Source organism: Lynx rufus, unplaced genomic scaffold (assembly GCF_022079265.1).
Source record: "Lynx rufus isolate CCGP_SWC_20201006 ecotype Redwood Valley unplaced genomic scaffold, mLynRuf1.p SCAF_1, whole genome shotgun sequence".
NCBI classification, from domain to species: domain Eukaryota; kingdom Metazoa; phylum Chordata; class Mammalia; order Carnivora; family Felidae; genus Lynx; species Lynx rufus.
In genome coordinates this window covers 11,381,977-11,396,856 of record NW_025814823.1, presented here as the reverse complement: position 1 = coordinate 11,396,856, position 14,880 = coordinate 11,381,977, and the positions used below count along the sequence as shown (strand labels likewise).

General features: G+C 40.8%; 1 protein-coding gene across 3 annotated transcripts in view; it reads right to left on the bottom strand.

The window, feature by feature from the left end:
* FRY (FRY microtubule binding protein) overlaps positions 1 to 14,880 on the bottom strand; it is a 263,906-nt gene that overhangs the window by 62,030 nt on the left and 186,996 nt on the right. For all 3 annotated transcript variants that reach the window (XM_047078564.1, XM_047078572.1, XM_047078581.1), the window contains exons 36-41: positions 13,520 to 13,602; positions 8,235 to 8,385; positions 7,584 to 7,687; positions 6,636 to 6,821; positions 4,261 to 4,459; positions 2,668 to 2,789 (exon numbers count right to left, since the gene is read on the bottom strand). In XM_047078564.1, the coding sequence (XP_046934520.1) occupies positions 2,668 to 2,789; positions 4,261 to 4,459; positions 6,636 to 6,821; positions 7,584 to 7,687; positions 8,235 to 8,385; positions 13,520 to 13,602 (845 nt within the window). The remainder of the gene's footprint in view (positions 1 to 2,667; positions 2,790 to 4,260; positions 4,460 to 6,635; positions 6,822 to 7,583; positions 7,688 to 8,234; positions 8,386 to 13,519; positions 13,603 to 14,880) is intronic.

Sequence of the window (14,880 nt, the reverse complement as noted above, 5' to 3'; positions counted from 1 at the left end):
ACCTGCCAAACTATGCCAATGTCCTTAAGAGAGGCTATCTAAATTAAAGTCTCTTTAAACTGAACAGTTCAACTCTATACTGAACTGTTATGTGATTGGAAGTAACCTTCTACTGTGTTAAGCCTCTGAGCTTTGGGGGTTGTGTGTTGTAGCAGTTATGCTACCCTGTTTAATACAAGTGTTTCCAGGAACATATTTTATTGTGCTACAGTGGAAACAGGCCGAGAGCAGAGATGTATAAAGAAACTGTAGTGAGGGGCGCCTGGGTGGCGCAGTCGGTTAAGCGTCCGACTTCAGCCAGGTCACGATCTCGCAGTCTGTGAGTTCGAGCCCCGCGTCAGGCTCTGGGCTGATGGCTCAGAGCCTGGAGCCTGTTTCTGATTCTGTGTCTCCCTCTCTCTCTGCCCCTCCCCCGTTCATGCTCTGTCTCTCTCTGTCCCAAAAATAAATAAACGTTGAAAAAAAAAATTAAAAAAAAAAAAAGAAACTGTAGTGAGTAAAAATGTCTGGGGCAAGATGTGAAAAGACTCAGACTCTAAGCATCCTCTGGGAAAACAGTACAGGGATTCATGAGTTTTCTCATTTTCATCGTCTTCATGCAATCAAAGATTTTAAGCCAATTAAGGGTTTGTACACAAACAGTAAATTTCTTCCTTTGGGTTATATTCAACTATTAAGTGACTTCTAAGTGGGGGAAATAGCAGTATAAGAGGTGGTGACATTTCACAAACTTTCCCAAACAAGCTCAAAACAAGAAATGTCACTCCTATTCCTGAAATGAGAAACTCGTTTCAGTTTATCAGTATTTTTTGCTTTTTTAGAAAGCACCCTCTGATAATGAGAAGAGATGTGGCTAATCTGGAATGTTTCAAACTGTGAGATGTGCTAATTATCAGAGCAGCTGAGAAAGCTAGCGAGCTGTATTTCATTTGGTCAGCCTGGTGTGTGAAAAAAGGTAGGGGTAGTTGTTGCATTACGCTGAGGAACCAGATTTAAATTTCACACACAGATCAGCCCAGGCCAAGTCGAATCTGAATGGTATGTAGCTAAGGGCTTAAACATCCTGATGTTATTATAATCTACATAAGAATCACAGTGTGTTCAGAATATTGAATGATCATCGGCACAGGAATTATTAGCAAATACTTTCAAAGTCAAAGACATTTTATCACAAAATTCTTTTTTAAACCAGTTTTCAAATCTGACAGTTTTTCACAGTTGAGTCTGAATACAGTCAGTAAGATTTATTACTCATGGCTGCCTTTGCTTTTTTGTAAAATGTCAAAATTTGAGTATGCTTGACACACAATGTCACATTAGTTTCAGGTGTAAAACACAGGGATTTGACTTCTTCGACTTCTCTGTATGTTTCACTATGCTCACCGCAAGTGTGTCTACCATCTATCACTATACAACACTACAACACTACAACACTATCATACTATCATTGGCTAGATTCCCTACGCTGTGCCTTTTAGTCCCGTGACTTATTCCTTCCATAACTGGAAGCCTGTATCCCTCTCTCCCCTTCATCCACTTTGCCCATTTCCCTACACCCTTCCCTCTGGCAACCCTCGGTTTGTTCTATTTATAGGTCTGATTCTGCTTTTTGTTAATGCATTTGTTTTTTACATTTCACATGAGTAGAATCATGTTGCAATTTTTTTCTTCAATCTGACTTACTTCACTTAGCTTAATACCCTGTAGGTATATCCACGTTGTCACAAATGGCAAGATCTAGTCCTTTTTTATGGCTGTATGACAGTCCATTATTATATATTCTGTTATATACATTCCATTATGTATAAAATATACATATTGTATCAATGGAATATATATGGAATGAATACATATCTACAACTATATACATGCACGCATACATGCAAACGCATACATGCGCGTGCACACACACACACACACATCTTCCTTATCCACTCATCTATGGATGGACACTTGAGTTACTTCCGTATCTTGGCTACTGCAAATAATGCTACAATAAACACAGGGGTGCATATATCCTTTCAAGTTAGTGTTTTCATTTTCTTTGGGTAAATACCCAGTAGCTAAATTACTGAATCATATGATATTTCTATTTCTAATTTTTGGGGGAGAAATTTTGTACCATTTTCCACATTGGCTGCACCAATTTACATCCCCACCAACAGTGCGTGAGGGTTCCTCTTTCTCTACATCCTCGCCAACACTGTTATTTGTTGTCTTTTTGATTCTAGCCATTCTGACAGGTGTAAGGTGATATCTCATTGTGGTTTTGATTTGCATTTCCCTGATGATCAGTGATGTTGAACATCTTTTCCTGCATGTGTTGTGTCATGGCCTTCTCGAAAAAAAATAATATTAGAGGGAGTAGTTTAAATTGAGTGAGGTAGACGCAGCAAGGTGAACAGTGACCTCTGGGAATTATTTGATAGAGCATAACGCAAAAATACATGACATTAACAATCATTCACTTAGGCACATTTGAAATAAGCTTCAAGGCTCCCCTATGAATATTCTCCTGCTGTCGGTGCCAAATATAGAACCATATATTTACACATATGCATACGTATATATGTTTGTATGTATGTATAATGTGTGGTTATAATGGGAAGAATATGCTCCATTACAGAAAACGGTGAAAGTGGCATTTGGGGAAATTGGATAAAGTACCTGATTTGGAGTCTTTAAATACGGATACAACATGACGTAGAAAATTAGTAAGCTGTTCAGCACTCTTTGAATTTTGATTTTTGGGTGTGATGTCTTCATGGCACCAAAGTGGACCAAATGCCCTTAAACAAAACATACAAAACGTTAAAAATATAACCACTTAAATATAATCATTTTGTATTTTAAAAACCACCTATGCAGTTGTAACTCCAAAGGTGCAATGTGATTTTGAAAGTTTAGTGATTAATGGGGGCGTAAATTTCAGTCTGGTAAAGCTTAAGAGCACACTCAGAAGGGATCTAGCTAATTCACGGAGGCATATTTTTTCTTATGTTTTACTCACAAAATGAAAACCTCACAAAATTTACTCACCAAGTGAAAACCTCTCAGTTCACCAGAACGGTGTTTATACAAAACAGGTGCTACATGTTTGTCAAATAAAATGATATAAAATGTTAACTAGCATACAGACTTAGACATTTGTATATTTTAGATTTGCAGAGATAATGCTTTTATCAGGATCATATCATTAGACTACCAAATACTGTAGAAATGAACCGAAGATGCGTCCTCTGTTATCTACTTGGTTTTCAACAGAAAGAACAGGATGGAGCCAGAGGTGAGAATTTCAGAAGGACACTCTTCCCAATGCAAGGTACTGACAGTGTTGAGTGGTGAGCACACTTTTCTTCCCCACAGACCATTCAGGTCTCTGAAATATCCTGGATGTAGTTACCATTAGGCCCCCCCTCCTTAGCTTCCTGTTCATTAAGTCCTGTATTGAGCTGTGAACTGCAAATACTCTGAATCATTAACTGAGGAAAGAAAATGCTCTTTTTTCATTTTTTGCATGAACTGATGCACTCCTGAGAGAAAGAAAGATCATGGGGGTATCAGATAACAACTATACAGACTGGACTTCTGGGATTAATGAGAAAGGATAGGGTCCCCTCCCCGCGATAGAGTCCCAGGTAAGCATGATTTTCTTGATGCAAATACTGCACCTCAGGGTGCTAGACATTCTGAAGCCTGACAAGCTAAATTGTTCAGTGGAAGAACCAGAAGAAGAGCTGAAAAGACAGGATGGCTTGCTTGCAGCTTTTCTTGATTTTGATTATTAGTTTGCTTCCTTTCCCATCATGCTTCCTATTGTTTCTGACTTCCATTTATAAATGGCTCTGGATGAGAAGAGCAGATAATGGTCCCCTCCGCAGCTGCTCCTGGGTCGACCGTGGCTAATATATTTGGTTTCCAGAGGATGTGCTTTGCCAAGTCTCAGAACTCCCAGATCCCGGCAGCTCTAATAGATGATTAAAGTCGTCCTCACCGTGGGACGCTACCGTGTCCTGTCTCCATCTGCTGCATTGTCTTTCTACACGAAACCTCCTGCCTGTCAACTGTGCCATCAGTGGGATCTCAGACTTCTGCCAGTATCTGCCTTGTACACAGACTCCAGCAGATGCAATTTAGAAGAGAAAAGAAGGCTTTGCTAAAATCACGGGCTCGCCTTTTCATCTGTCAAGTTCTAAAGTGATGCCACTTCCCCAAAAGACCAACCCAAAAACAGGCCTGCGTCCCCTGAGCCCTCACTACCTGGTCGTCAGAAACTCAATGAGCTTGTTTGCCTTCTCATCCGCTTCAGCGGTTGTGTCCACGTCTTCCACCTCCTGGGTCATCTGCGGGAGGTTCCCACTGCTGCCCCCCAGGCTGATGCTGGAGGACGTGGAACTGGAGCTTAGCCCCGAGTCTGGCACTGGGGACGACTGGTCCTCTCTCAGGAAGTCAAAGCCACCTGGTGGGACAAGAAGGTCAAGGTAGAATGTGCTAGGCAGGGTGCTTACCGAGGTTAGGAGGTGAGCATACAGGGGGGTGTAGTTATTTGGATCTCTTGGAGAAAACATTTGATTTCAACTATGGTTATGATGAAACGAGACTGATAGTTTTTCCTTGCTTGTGGAATAGTTGCACTGCTGTGTAAACCAGAGTGTACTGGGTAATAGGAGAGGGATCTGTTATTTTGTAGCCTGGTGTTTGAATTGATGCTTTCTGCAAAAGAAGTGGTGTCTGCGTGTGTGCGCGTGTGCACATGCGTCTGTGTGCACACACATGCATATGTGCACAGGCCGACGGACAGTTCCCCTATACATCTGGACCCACCTGTGCTGTTAGTAAATTATTCTTGCGTATTCGACCATTTAAATATGTGAAATGGTACCAGTGTTGAGGATACGAGCACCTAATAATAGATGTTATGTTTTGAGTAAATGTGCTTACAACTGTGAATATTATGTGGATATTGCTATGTTTTGATAAAGTATGTCTCGTGGTAGTCAAAGAAATACGGAATCAACAAATATTATGTTTGTTCCCCACCCATATTTGATTATCGTTCTACATCCCTGGGTGTTGCTGGTTTGAAAATGTAGATACGCCATCATCCCTTTTCTCCTACCTGATAATTGCAAAAAGTACATAGTTCTGGTGGTCTGAAGATACACTGAAACAGGAGAAGCCTTGGGCCTGAATATCATCTCTGCCATTTGCTGTGCAATCTCAGGGAGTCTATATAATTTCTCTGCAGCTAACTTTCCTATTATAATAAGATAAAGACAATAATTTCTAGCACACAGGTTTTTTTAGCTTCGATTTTTTTTTTTTAGCTTGGATTTGAGAGCAACCGCAGTTGAAAGTAGGTGTTCAGTAAGAATTAATCAATGTTTATGAAAAGGAGACATTTTCCAAACCCTTTGTACTCGTATGCCACGTGTGCTACAGATTCAATCATTTTAGCTTCCACCATTTGTCTTGCCTATGGTACATTGTGTTTTGTTTTGTAAAGCCCCACTGTATGCCACAAGAGTGGTATAGTGAATGCAAAACTGATGTACTCAGAGATATACAACTTAACGGGCATTGCAATGTTCTCAGTCTAAGACCATGTGCTTAATGGAATACATCCTTATCCTGGGGAATTAGGACAGCCAGAAGTCTTCAGATTCTTTTAATTTAACGTCTATAGTGAGGAGTTTTGTGTCTCTGAGTGGCTGTTGATGGGTTCTTTTCAATTAAGTGTAGGTTGGTTTAAACTAAAGGGCTTAAACTGAGGTCAGTAGTCCTTATGTCTCAGACTTAGTAACGCAGTATTTGTTTCCCAGAGGAAAATCTTAGTGTCTGTCAAAGGACAAGACAGCACTGAGTACAAGTATTAAGTAAAAGGCACATCGTCTTCAGGGTGATGAATAATGTATACGGTGACATATGAAGTGCCATACCATATCCAGCACCAATGCGACGTACAAAATGTTCAGGAATGTTAGTTCGCTATCATTTTAAGGTATTTTAAACGTTCTGATTCTAAATGAAACCCACTGGTCAACTCTTTCGGGAAAGTTTTCATGAATAGCTGGACACAGACTCAAACATGACTCATCTAATGCTTTCTGTTCTTATTTCTAAAAAGAACATTTTGGTTTCAAAACAGCCATGGTTCTTAGTAGACTTCCACCTGTGGTGCTTTCCAGGAAAAGCAGTCACTAAAAGGGTGAAAATTCCTTCAGGGGAACTAGAAGGTCCACAGCAATACACCTGGCACCTTGGCAATGACCTGCTCTCAAGGTGATGGAGGTCGTCACTGTCTTGGGCATTCCCATCCTTCAGTGTTTTAGACTGATGCTCTTGGCCGAAGGACATAATTTTCAATGTATCAGTAGGAACATATTTAATGAGAGCAGCAATCATAATAATAAGGAAACAGACATTTGAAAATATTCAATACTGAAGGATTTTGAAAACCAAGTTAACATCAAGTGAAATGGTGCACATTTATTGTGCTCCTACTTGCTCACTCGGCAAGTTGTAGGGGGGTGGTGATCACGTTAGAGAAGTTAATTTGGGCTCCACAGATACCTTCAGTTATCTTCGTATTTGTGATTCTGTCTCAGGGTCTCTGCTATTCCTTCTTTTGTTACCTGTGTAGAGATACTCCGGTTGATAAGCCGGCTGAACTGTTAGAGTCTTAGCTTCACCCATCTCTCGAGTCTGCAGGAGCACAGAAGCAATGGCATGAAAATTGCTGTTGCAAGAGAGGGCAATCAAGAGGTGAAGAAGCAATTTTTTGCTGTGTTCAAAGACTTCAGGCCGGTAATGGTCCAAACCTGGAACAAAAAGTGGAATCTCTTAGTATAAACAAGTTTTAAGCTCGTTTAGATTCCAGGGATAGTAAAGATTCCAAGTTACTCAGGAGGAACATGTTGAAAGAATGTTCAGTTTTCTTTGTTATTGTTTGTGTTACCAACATAAAGAAGTTGGGCTTAGGAAAAATGCTTTATTCCTTAAATCAAATGTTCTCATAAAATGCTGATAGATGGACTTTTCTTGACCTCTCAGTAGCTTTTGACATGGTTAGCATTCCTCCTTCCTGGGATGTTCTCTTCCCTGGGTCTCCCTGTTAACTGAAGGGATTCTAATTTTGTTCATCGCTCTCTAACTAAACTTCTGAGCCTCCCTGGCTTGTTCCTCTTCCCATTTTTATTTTACCATTTGGCTATTTTAAAATCTCAGTGCTTGGCCTGCTGCGCTCTGTCTTCTTTCTGTCTGTGTGCGGACAGTATCTCACGGCTTTAAATCGATCACATCTAGCCGAAGACCCTCAGAGAGGCCCAATATGTTTCGGGTATCTTTATAGATATAGCATTAGCGAGGTACCACTGTATAGTGCAGAAATAGGGCAATTTTAAGCAATGACCGATCAACTGAGATTGTAGAGCAGATGTCACATAGAAGCGATGAAAAATGGAAGAGACTAAATATTTCAGAACTGTGGAAAGCAGGACGTCAATGTAAAAGGAAAGCTCTCTGGATTGTGTCTGTAGGGTTTTGACCCCATAGTCCAGAGTTCCTCTTCGATCCAATCTTACCTAAGAAGACAGCATGGAGTAATAATGGTAGATGAAGAGCCCAATCTTCTCTCACACTGTGATCCACCACCATCTCAGTCATAAAAATTACAGCAATATTGCACCTAATCAATGACATGGTGAAATTAATGTAACTTCTGAAGAGGATGGAAACACACTGACAGATCATTAAGTCACAATTAAATACAGCTCTTGAGCCCTGCTGAAGAATTATGCGAGACGCTTATTCCAGGGAATGGAATTTATTTTCCGAAAAAGCACAGAATTCCACAGAAAGAAGAAACTTTCGCTGAGCTAATCACAAAATAGGGAGTCTTACTCGTGGCTAGGTAATAAGAGCTGAGGGAGGAAGAGGAGAAAAGGGCCCTCTTTTCCAGTTACTCACGATCTAAAAATCATCACAGAATGCATATCCACATCCAGATTACATCAAGAAAAACTTCTGAGTTACAAGGCAGCTTTGCACATTGGTTGCTAGTCAACCAAACGCTCCAAATGTGCTGAGAACAGCAATTAAAGTCACGCATGGTCCCTCTGATTTCAAAGGTCATTTCATTTGACAGGACCTGGAATGATCTCCCTCTTCTCATGGGAAGAAAAGTCCAGTCAGATCTAAGCAGTCGCTTCCCACTACCCACAGATGCTACTTACCTGTGGAGGGGTCCCCGGGGAGTGATAGTCTCTGGGAGGTAGTCAACCAGGGGGGCCCAGCATCCTCCAGTACAAGGCATGGGTAAGGGCTGTGGCTGTTTGGTCTCTGTAATAGTCAACAGCCAGCCCGTATACGGAGAAATCGGGTCATCTATAGGGTGAGAAAGACAAGAGTGCATTATTTTTAGGGAGTGATGATTTTTGTCTTCCCTATTTGGTGTTTGTAGAAAGAATCTTACAAATTTAGGCTAGTAAAAATAACTCTCTAACCATCCCATTTGGTGAGTATGAATCATAGGATCAATGGGTTAGCATTACTTGACTAGATTTTTTAGTCCCTTTATGTTTTGATAATCTAATATACAATTACGCACTACAGATCAATGGGAAATACAGACATGCAAAAAGAAAACATTAAACCATTCTCATCACTGCAAGAACTTGGGCTTTCTCCAGTCTTCCCCATTGCAGTAAAATGCAATTCCATGTTTCCAGTTTGCTCAGGACAGGAGCTATCTGTGACGTTTCTCTTACATCTCGCATCCAACTCATAATCATGATAATGATGATGAGGATAATAGTAATAATAAAAATAAGTACATTAGGAGCTAACACAGGGAATACCTACTTTGTACCAGGCACTTTTCTATGCGTTGTACATTATATTAATAATTAATAGCCCAGTAATGGGTACCTCTTACCCCTACTTGACAGAAGGGAAATAGAGGTTAGGTAACTTGGCATCATATTCAGTGAGCTGTACCTTCAAAATATATCCAGAATAGGTCCACTTTTCACCATCTCCATCACTGCCACGGTAAGGCACTATGTTCTCTCACGTGGTTACTGCAATGGCTTCCCTACTGTTTCTCTGCTTCTGTCCTGGCCCCGCTACAGTCTGTTTTTCCACAGAGAAGCCAGAGCAGTGATTTTAAAACAGGAGTTCATTCATGTCTTTCTCTCTGCTTCACACTCTCCAGTGGCTCTCCTCTCCACTCAGAATGAAGTCCAAACTCTACACCATGGCCTTTAAGGCCTTACACGGTCTTCCTGCTGTTTCTCCCTTGGCTCATCTCCCACCACCAGCACCCTTGCCCACGCCACGCCAGTCATTTGGGCTTTCTTGCTGTTCTGTGATCACGCTTGGCACCACCCAGCTTCAGGGACTTCACCTCTAGCTTTCCTTTTGGCCGCAGAGCTGTCCTGGAGAGCCACGTGGTTCTCTCCTCCACTTCACACAAGCCTTCGCCCAAGCATCAACTTATTGCAGAGGATTTCCAGGAAATCCCCAATCATTTGAAATCCCCTCCGCCTCTCACCCTGCTTTAATTTTCCTTTCTGGCACAGATCACCCATTCCCCAGCACTGACTGCCTCCTCCGACTCTCAAACAAGCTGCACGACAGTGGACACTTTCTTTTGTTCGCTGCTGTTTCCCTAGTTCCCCGAACAGTATCTGACATGTGGCAGGGAATCAACAAGTATTTTTTGAATGAATGAACTTCCTCAACAATATCTTTAAAGTAAGCACAGCAACAAATTTCAAAACAACCTACCCTCATACCTAAAGGAGCTAGAAAAAGAACGAACAAAACACAAATCCAGCAGAATGAAGGAAATAATAAAAATGAGAGCAGAAATAAATGATACAGCAACTAAAAACCAAAACAAACCAATAATAGAACATATCAACAAAACCAAGAGCCAGTTCTTCTAGGAGGTCAACAAAATTGATAAGCCTCTAGCCAGACTCATGATGGCGCTCTTTTTTTATAATGCTCTCCATAGAGGCGGGTGGCATTCAAAGACGACATTTCCTCTCGGGGTCACGTGATATGAGCCAGGTACATGGCTTCAGACATGCTGGCTCAATCTGGAGAGTTGTGGTGTATCCAAGAAGAACGATGTATTAGATCAGCTTTAGGCAATTTCTCCCAAATAAAGTTTTTCTTGGCTGCACTCTTGAAAGGCAGTGAGAGGTCACAGATTCGAGGCTGCTGGTCCCCTGTAGAAGGCTGGGCTTACCAGTTAGCAGAGCGGATGGACGGGGTGTCTTCCTACTGTGAAGACTGAGGCTCCCCACAAGGGCAGGTGCTCGGACACAGCCCCCTTCTGGGATGGCAGGGAAGGGAGTTTCCAGGGCAAGGCCAGGATTCGCCTCAGAAAGCGATCGTTGGGTCTTACTAACGCACCAAAAATCGAGCAACTGGAACCCTATAAATTCTATGCCACGAAGCTAGGCCACAACAGTTTTAGTCCAGAAAAAAATGTAAAGCGGGTGTGACAGTTCCTCATCTCATCTCAGACCTCCGGGTAAACTACCTACAGGATGTTTCACTTTCAGCAAATTAACATCTTGAATAACCATCCAGGATAAGCTGGTTGCAAAATGTACTCCTAAGTAATCAGCTACTCTATAATGAAACTTAAAAGGAGAACAAAAATGGGGAGACCACCAAAGAATTAGGAAAAAAGAAACGTGATATTTCTGTTAGGAAAGTATATAATTTTCTTTGTTTCAATGATGTTCTCAGGTACACAGCCCATCAGCAAAAATGTGTTGGATTTTTGGTGGTTGGATTAGGAGTAAGTTGGCCTGAAACTGGTTTTCTACAGTCAGGTCTAAACCACTAGGACTCAGCTGCTATCCAGCCTAACTAGATTGTAGCCTTATTATGGAGACACATACACTAACATATGGCCTTGGAAAATTATCCAGGTATTTTAAGTAGCTCTAAAACAGCTTACATAATATTAATAGGAAGATCTTCATAGATCTAGGTCTAAATCAGTTTTCTGGTCCATTTTACTCAAGGTAGTATAGTTTGTCTGTTTTTGTTTTTGTTTTTAATAGAAAATACTTTTAAGAGGCTGCACATGGTCTTTCCATCTGGGTAAACCCAGATTATGAAGCCTCAGGCCACTAGGTCTCACCTGATTTCTCCTTACCCTTCCTATCTCTACTAATCCTTCCAGGAATTCAGGGAGAAAATAATCACCCTTAACATATACCAGATGGCTGGCCATAAGGTTTTCGAATTGAGCCTACCAATCTTTGTTTTTCTTGTAGCATAGGCTATATCCCTAATTGTGTAGCTAGAACCAAAAATACATCAGGGAGAACCCAGTTACCAAAGTCCTAAGGGTATTTGTCCCCTATTAGATGTGGTGCTACCCTCCAGACAGCCAGAGTCAAGGTCTATTCCTTAAACACTTGGAAAAGGACCTTAATATGTTCTGGGCTTTCTGTGATAAGGGAGGATATGTTTGAGTAACTTCATTTCATTTTCTCTCATAATGAGTAATTTAAAATATAAGCTCTCAGTTCTGTAACAACATGCCATGAATTGGAACTTCTTTGGTCAATAACCGTAATCATGTAAAGCATATTATTGACACATGACTCAAATGAATTCAAATTCTGTGCCAAAATTTTCCCATTAAAATGCTGTTTATGTAGGCAAAACAAATCTATAAAAAAACATTTCTAGGTGAAGTAGATGCCATAACGATAACATTAGACTTCTTTTTAACCCTTTACAACTATTCACAATGGTTTTGTTTTTCCCTTCACAAATACTTCCATTACTTTTTATTTTTGTCCCTAAAGCCAGTGGTCTGAGTTTATATAATGACATAATTATTATTATAATTATCCTCTGAAATTCGCTATTTATGTATTTTCAAAATAATTCTTTCTTTATTATAGTGATTCTATCAAATTCTATGTCCAGGAGCCAGAGCAAAGAGGCACACTTTAAAGGAATCAACTGCCAAAGAGTAATATTCCTGACGAACCGGTTAGCAGAGTGGGTGGAGGGGGTGTCTTTCTACTCTGAAGACTGAGGCTCCCCACAAGGGCAGGTGCTTGGACACCGCCCACTTCTGGGATGTCAGGGAAGAGAGTTTCTGGGGGCAAGGTCAGGATTCGCCTCAGAAAGCGACTGTTGGGTCTTACTAATGGACCAAAAATTGAGCAACATAAATCCACAGTCATGGAGTGTTATGTTTTGTTAGGCTTGGCACATTCTGAGGGAGGGGGGTCAGGATTTGACTGCTTCACCTTTTTATGATGCAATTTTTTTGTCCTCAAATTTGAAATATCTCACAGCAACCAGACTTTTCTTGTACCAACAACTCTCCATTTCTCAACTACTACTCTCCTCCTCTGTAAAATCTAGGCCCATCTAAAACTGACGGTCGGTGCTTGGGAGATGCAAATATCCAGTGTTTGGACGGTACAGTCCCCTGATGGGACACAGGAAGAGGGGAAAATACAAACAGCTTTATCTTACCTCAATAAGCAGTTTTATAGGGACATAGCTGAAACTTAACCTAAGTTAGAGGATGGTAACTATATATGGATTTTAGACATCCCTTCCATTGGTATTTTCAATGCTGGAGAATTGCCTGTCCGTGCATTAAGAAGCAGAGTAAGGACAGTTGAACTATTCTGTCATTGGAATGACTTAGCTCTTACCCAGTTGGCACATTTTCCATAGAAACAAAACAAATCAAAACAACAGCTACAAAGGTCCTATGAAGTGACTTAAAAAATGAACGTAATTCATGAAATACCATCACACTTACAATTTCCACCAAAACAGACAAATAAATCCCATCAGACAGTTTACTGATTCCCTCACCATACTGAAATGTCACAGGAAGTGTTCTTTGGTTCCAGAATTTCTGTAACTTGTGACCAAATGATACCCTTTACCTGCTCCGTACCCACAGAAGCTGTTCAGGGCTTAAACAAAATAAATGAATGCATTGACCTTTTTGGTTTTCCCACCTTCTCAGGGTACGAAGAAATTCCTGTGACAATTATATCTCCCAGGTTAGTAATTTTCACTTGGCTACTGAGACTATGCCATTGAGAGACTCACGGTGAAAACCGATCCTCCCCAGGGTGAGCTGACGCACAGAGCTTAAAGGTCCAATGCTCTAAGATAGGTTGAAAAATTGAGCTGCGACATTTGTTCTCAAATGGACAGTTTCTTACTAGCCTTTCCCCAGATGCATCACCAAGGAAAAAACGCCAGGAATATAAAAGTACAGATTTGGGCTGTAGTTTGAGGTTTTCTGATTTTGAGTTGCCCACTGTGGAGTTTGTTTTTACTTTAAGATGCTGACTCTATGCTTACCTGCACAGTCGGATCACATGGTTACTTAATATTTATGGGTCCCTTTTTAGTCATTAGAACAAGAATAATCAAAACACTCATTTTCTACTCTCCAAATACCTGCATTCCATCTGAAACCCCACATCCTGCTGGTACTTACTTTTATCTTCATCATATGATCCTCCAGAGCTGTTGCTGTATCTTGACTCTAGGCGGGTGTGGGCTCTGATGACGTTACTAAACCTTCAGATACAAGAACAACCATCAGAAATACTGACACGTGCGTGTATGTGCTGTTACGCATAAACACATACTATTATTTAGTGGTTGAGTTTTTGGCAGCAAGTTCCAATGATGCTTTTCCTAAAGAAATCCTGGAAAAATTGTACCCCTAACATTCTGTTTTTCTCGAGAGGGCCAGTAGTCACTCTTGCTCAGGAGCACAGGTTCAAGTCTCGATGAGATCAATATTTTCAGGCTAATATCTGAATTGAACTAGGAGATAGCATTTGGTTAGAAAGAAAATAGCAACGGCACTGAGTAATAGGAACCTCTTGTTCACGTGGTTGCCTGGCACATGGTAGGTGGTCAATACGTAATTGCTGATTAATTAAGTCAATGTAGATAGAATTGGAAATATACAAAAATGGTTTCATAACAAATCTTGGGCTTTGTCAGCTTTACAGTATCCCTTAAAATGATGTGAAGGTTTTCAGGAAAAGGTCCCTGGTGAGGAAATAGGGTGGGTAGGGTTATACAACTTGTCAAGTGTCAACCACAGGAAGGCGGCAGTAGAAGGATGCTTCTAGTGCCATACTGCCTCTGAGCAGGAGAACAGGTGATTTTAGTACTGATCTCTCCCTCACTAGCTCTGTGGCCTTGGCCAGGTCCCTTATCTCCTTAGGGATCCTATTTCCACACCTGCCAAAAAGGAAAAATAAATAGTTCACCCTTTATTTCACTGTAATTGTTGTGGGAATCAAAAGAAATAATGCAAGAATGTTTCCCAAGCCATGAGACATCTAACCACCAAGGTATTAATTATTATATTTCTGCCTTGAATTTCTAGAATTCCTTCTCTCTTCAGGGCACCAAAGGCTTTCAAATCAATAGCGTTTTTATTATCCAAAGGCCTATAATGTGGGGCAAGAGTGTGGCTGAGGAGAAGTGTTGATAAAGTGTTATGTCTATATTTATTTTATATAAAATGACATAAACAGGTTTTATCTACTTAGTATACATGCTGCCAAAGCAAAGAATTAAGTCCGTCTAAAAATATCTGGAAAATTCAAACCACAGCAGGTGTGTTCTCCTTCATTACTGACTGGGTGTTCTGCCTTAATTGACCACAGATCAGTGCTTTATTTCCCTCTAGAACACTGGGAAATTCAGGGCTACTGCTATCCTCCAGTGTATGGAGAAAAAGGCATGCTTTAGGAAAAAGTACTCGATGTTCCGTTAGATGCCTGCCTTGTCCCGGGTATATAACCTCAGAACGTTGCATCATTGATTTAGATTTAC